This window comes from Larimichthys crocea, chromosome X, assembly GCF_000972845.2.
Source record: "Larimichthys crocea isolate SSNF chromosome X, L_crocea_2.0, whole genome shotgun sequence".
Lineage (NCBI taxonomy): Eukaryota > Metazoa > Chordata > Actinopteri > Sciaenidae > Larimichthys > Larimichthys crocea.
The window spans coordinates 34,468,531-34,474,687 of record NC_040020.1 but is presented as its reverse complement, the minus strand read 5'-3'; the positions used below and the strand labels follow the sequence as shown (position 1 = coordinate 34,474,687).

General features: G+C 42.9%; 1 protein-coding gene across 1 annotated transcript; it reads left to right on the top strand.

Annotated features, from left to right (window-relative positions):
* Nucleotides 1–4,133: 4,133 nt before the first annotated feature.
* gjd6 (gap junction protein delta 6) lies at nucleotides 4,134–5,339 on the top strand. The gene has a single exon (XM_010754210.2). It carries the CDS (start codon nucleotides 4,134–4,136, stop codon nucleotides 5,337–5,339), a length of 1,206 nt encoding a protein of 401 aa, XP_010752512.1.
* Nucleotides 5,340–6,157: the final 818 nt, after the last annotated feature.

Below are 6,157 nucleotides of genomic sequence, written 5' to 3'. Positions count from 1 at the left end.
TAATGTAGGCTGGTTAAGTCTGGAGCCAGATGAGGAAGGACATGACACTGTTGTTGTTGTGTTTGGTTTCAGGCAGTGAATGAGAGGTCTTCATTCTTTGATTCATGCCCCAATCAGCTGAGATGAAGATGTGATAGCAAGTATGCAAAGAGAAACAAAGGTATAAAAACATAAATGTCCCACTTTAGAATCATTTTTAATGTTCTAATAAGCTGCCTACAGCGTACCAACATCCTCCAAGATTTAGTTTTTGTTTGTTCATGGTGCAATTGTTGAGTCTCTGTAGTTAATATTATAATAAGAGTCTCGACCTGCTCTGTATGGAAAGTGTCATGAGATCATTTTTGTTATGATTTGCCGCTATATAAATAAAATTGAACTGAATTGTTGCTGAATCCTGAACAGAACCAGAGCACATTTTCTTATCAGCATTTCTGTTCCTAATATTTCCAATCTGTAGCCAGGATGCAGCATTTTTTGAAACAGTCATTTTACCTTTATTTAGGTTAAAGTCACTTTTTAGCTCAGAACTAATCATGGATGTATCCCAGATGTGCGCTAGCTGCATCAAAGTGACTACGTATCAGGCTGATATTGAAAAAATGTTACAGGAGATGAAAAATGTATTTTAAATTACATTCCAGCCACTTTTTTGATTCTCAAATTAAATGAAATCTCATTCTCAAAAGAGATTCTTCCAAGTTCCACAACAAGGAGGTCATGTACTACAATTTGAGAATGATACATGGACAGTACTTCTAAAAACATATCTCATTCACCCACTGAAGGCATTAGCTGACATGCAAGGTGCCAGCTAACCGTTCACACACTGATGGCACAGTCTTCAGGAGCAATTTGGGGTTCAGTATCTTGCCCAAAGATACTTCGACATGCAGACTGGAGGAGCCGGGGATTGAACCATCGATCATCTGATTAGTAGACATTAGTAGCCACAGCTGCCCGAGAAGTAGTATATTAGATGATCAGATCATGATGAAACTTGAGATGCACATAACCTTATACAATAACATTTCATTAGCTTTCTTTAGTAGTTAAATGCAAGCACCTCACCAGAAACTAGTCTCATTCTAGGGTAACAAAAATGATTCTGTAATGATTTTTATTTTCAGGTCATCATACACTAACGGAACTGGTGACTTGTCCAGGGTGCACCCTGCCTCTCGCCCAATGTCAGCTGGGAGGATAAGCGGTTACAGACAATGTATGTATGTATACACCAATGACAAGGAAACTCAGGAAGGAAAATTCATGTGCCAACTTTTACAGAAGTGCAATAGAAATCTGACTGGAAACATTTTTAACCGGCATGGCATCACCCTGCTGCTGTCTGACAAGCAATACAGAAGTATCTGCTGCTGAAGCACCACATACAGAGCAGCTTCTTTCCTCAGGCTGTGACACTCCTCAATTCATCCTCCACACTCCGCTATAAATAAAAGTTTATATTAAATTCATCCATTTAGGTCATTTTTGTTTTGTGAGTAGCGTAAAGGGACTACAACTTGGATCTTCTGTGTTGTACAATAATAAATGTACAACACAGAACATGCCAGGGCAGGAAGGCTCAGATGTAGGGCGAGGCGGTGGATCCAAACGGTGACTCGGACATGTACTTCTGTGTGGAGCAGATTCAGGTCCAAGCTTGTCCTCTAAGCAATCCCTTTCATTAAAATTTATAGTCTGTTCTCACTTTCTACACAAAAGCCCGGATGAAAGTCCTGAAAAATAACTCCCGAGCATTAGAAGGAGAAAGAGAAGGACTTTATCTGACTGGCAGAGCACCAGTCCTTCTCTTTCTCTCCCGGTCCCCTCTAATCCTGTCTGTTATTCATTCCCAGGCTGCTCCTGACAAAGCCCACAGGGAACGCACATCATTGGGAATTCCTTCATGAACAGACTGAGAGGGTGAATAATTCCTTTGACAGCGGCAGGACAGCAGCGTGCAGAGCCCCAGACATGCTGGATAAAAACATATGTACACAAGACCCCGTCACGCCACTGTGGCGCAAAGCTACTTCCTGTCCTCTGAGTGGCCGGAGGTGGGTGCAGGTTTGTGAGACGCTGCCCTCTGGCTGCCTCTGGTCTGTGTCTGCTGATGTTGTGTCTGGGCTTTAGTCAAGGTCTATTTGTGATCAGTGGAACCTTCAACCCCCCTCCTCCATTTGCATTGTGTTAGATGAGACTGGGGCCCTCTTTAATCCTGCTCAGGGCAGGAACGAGGGGCCACTCTCCAGTCTATCGATCCTTCGCTTCATCAGGTCCCACAAGAGCCAATAAAAGATGTTAATCCAGCGTGTGTCTAAATCTGGATCAATATTAGACAAAAGCACTGCAGGAGGCTGTCTGGACTTTAACCTGTGTTTCATGCTTTACCTGTACAAATACTGCAACAACTACTCCGAGGACATAGTAAAAATAAGAAAAGGTTCATGTGCTTTGAAGGTGTTGTCCGACCATTTCAAGTGAAAAGCGTTTACGGCTGTGATCTGATCTTTTTCCAAGAACTCAAAGATGTAGATTTTGGTCTGGATGGTAGAAACATTGCCAGTGTTAAGGTGCATTCAATTCCACAAGAACTCAACAATCATGTGAGTTTAACTCGACGTAAAGTAAAGTTTACTGTATTCACCGCTGTTGTGTTTGTGTTTCCTGTAAAAAGTGTGTTATTTAGAAATAGAGTGAAAGAGTAACATGTGGAATAGAACCTGATGATAAAGAAACCCTCAGATAGACTGAGTCCACGTCTTTGGGATGAATGAACAGCAGTTGGTGTTTGTAGTTAAATGACTAAAGAAAGAAATAAAAAAAATGATTCACTGAATATAAGTATACACATAATATAACATTAGTCATTGATTTTAGGTTTAAATTTGTGTTCAATGTTTAAACATAATTTTAACATCCACCAACTAGAAACATGGAGGACTTCTTTTTAAACACTGTAACCTTTTGACAGTAAAACATCATTTTGATGCTATACTGACTTGTATTTAGGTGAATTAGTGGCTCTGTTCTCACAGAGAAAGTGTTAGCACCACTGGCGTTTTGGACGACTTTTGCACATTTAACTGAAAGTAATTTAGTTTTAGTTAGTTTTAGCAACCTTGGCATCATTTATTATCAGTGGAGTTACATGTATACAAGAAAAGTGGAAGTATGGAAGTTGAAACTGTACCTATGCTTCAAACAACAAACAAAGATTAAGAGTACTGCCAGATGTGACCCGTCATTCCACCATCACAAAGGGATTTTCACATACTGTTAGATGATCTAACAAATACACAGAGGCCTTAAGAATATACAGTGTTACATACTGAATTACATTTTAATGCTAGACCAAATATATCTGTTCATGTCATGGATAGAACGTGGGCGGAGCTCTGAGCCAGAGCCTGTTTGAAGTAAAGAAAGGGGTGACTGAGTGTTTTATCTGGGGGACACAACGATTTGATGCTAGCAGACCTTTCAAGGGTCTTTTTTTAAAACACAGATAAGAGAATGGCATGTGGCTGTAGAGGAGCAGTAAAAACAAGCCGTGGAAAAGAAAAACCTCACCAGACTCTGCTCTTAATTATGCATTCATTACTTTGCTCTGTTCTGTTTCGGAACAAGAACTTCTTTAACAGCATCCAGTGTGCATTAAAGGAAGAGCCCATTAGCTTTCAGAGGGCTAATCTATGGAGAACACTTTATCAGCTGGCACTATCAGCAGCTCCTCCATTCCAGGAAGGGTGATGTCTCTTGGTTTTAAAATGGATCCCAAAGACAAGAGAGAAGTGAGCGTGCCAAGTGACTCATGTCAAGTGGACATCCTTATCTATGAAAGATGGGATGGCTCTCTCTTGAAATGGCTCCACTGCTCTAAAGGCAGCCAAGCAGAGCTGGCAAACACTCAGGCAGCAAGGAAGTCTACTGCAGGCTTTAGCCTGGGAGGGAAGGTGGTAGTGTAGGTGGAAATGAGAAGAAGAAACACTCAAGAACATAGTGTAGATTAAATGGGATTATGTAGCCTGGATGGTGTGGTTTAAGATGTCACAAAGTCCAACAGGATAGTGAGTTCAGGAGAAGAAGAGGTGGATCAGTCCAGAGCAGACTGCTCTACACAGGCCACCATGACGGAGTGGACCCTGCTTAAACGTCTCCTGGATGCTGTCCACCAGCACTCCACCATGATCGGTCGCCTGTGGCTCACCGTCATGGTTATCTTCCGGCTGCTTATTGTCGCTGTTGCAACCGAGGATGTGTACACCGACGAGCAGGAGATGTTTGTGTGCAACACAGTGCAGCCAGGATGTCCCACCGTCTGCTACGATGCGTTTGCGCCCATCTCGCAACCTCGCTTCTGGGTTTTCCACATCATCAGCGTCTCCACGCCGTCGCTCTGCTTCATCATCTACACGTGGCATAACCTGTCCAAGGTGCCCCACAACAACATCCAGAGGCAGGGGCAAGGACCAGTGGACATGCCAGGGCAGGAAGGCCCAGATGTAGGGCGAGGCGGTGGACAGGAGGTGTATGATCCAAACTGTGACTCGGACAGCTGCTCCATCCACTCTCATAAGCATCTCGGTCACAGCCTGGCAGATGTGCTGGAGGGCATCCCTGCCCACAGCCTCCAGAGGGGAAACCCTAACAACATGGTACCCTTGAGTCACACCCGAGTTTGCACCCTCCGGGGTGGGAGTGCAGAGGGTCATGTGGTCTCTGGAGGTGTTCTGTCTAAATGTTATGTCTTTCATGTGTGTTTGCGGGCTGTTCTGGAGGTGGGCTTTGTTCTGGCTCAGTGGAAGCTGTTTGGCTTCCAGGTGCCAGTCCATTTCCTTTGTACCTCGCCTCCCTGTAGCCAGCCGGTGGACTGCTACGTCTCCAGACCCACAGAGAAGACCATCTTCCTACTCTTCATGTTTTGCGTTGGTGTATTCTGTATCTTGCTCAATCTGCTGGAGCTCAACCACCTGGGCTGGAAGAAGATCCGACAGGTGGTGAGGCTGAGGGAGAGGGCGTCCTGGGGAGGCTGTCCAGGTATGAGGGGAGGATATGAAACATTTCCTCCAGACAGTCCTTCCCTCACATCCTCTTTAGGCTTCAGGGACATGACCAGCACCACCTCTCTGCCCACTTTGGACCTGGTGGTGGGTCACCAGCCTGACTGGACCTGTGCTATAAACTGTGGCAGGATGAGGGCTCCTGAGGAGGTCAGAGAAACAAGAGCAGAGCAACCAAAGAGACAGGACAGCCATAAAGGAGTGAGGCAGCCTTTGAAGAGTAAGAGGGAGATCAGAGGCTCAAAACAGAGGAGTGCTGAGGTCTGGATCTAGTCCACAATCACAGGGAAGTATTCTGCTGCCTTTATTAGCCTGGACCACCAATCTTACTTTGGAATACAAAAGGTTACAGCAAATGTAAGAATTGAAATGACCCAAACTAATTTTTTACAAACCTTTACTTAGATGTAGACATGCAGTGTTTGTTTGGAGATTTCTACTCCATTCTACCCCAGGCTCTATTAATTAGGTAACACAGGGTTACTATAAAACTTTGAAGTTTTATACAGGCTATTTTTTAGCAGTTCCTCCAATGAAAATTGTTCACATACTGTTTTAAACAGAACCATCCCAGATAGCAGACCAACATTGAATCAGTGTTGATTCATCAACAAACTGTCATTGAATCAGCGTTGATCAACATTGAAATATAACACTGGTTTTTCATCAGGTTTGCACCCTGACATAATAAATGTTATTTCAGTGATGAAAATTGATCAAGACAGACAAAATCAATGTTAGTTCAACTTTAAATAAATGAAATAACATTAATTTAACCAATCCCCAGATAGCAGATCAACATTGAATCAACATTGAATCAACATTGTCATTATCACCAATTTTTCAACCTCAACCAAAATGATAATTCGGATGGAATTTAAACATTGAATCAATTTTGCCAATGCTAACTGGGATGTCAAAAAAAGAAACCTTTATGTGTTCCACAAACTAATTTCAGCAGAACTCTGAGAGAGAGATCTGTAAATGTGGACATGTAAGTATCTGCATGGTCAGATACAACAAGAGCTATCAAAAGAGATATATCAAATCAAATCAAATCAATTTTATTTGTATAGCCCAAAGTCACAAAG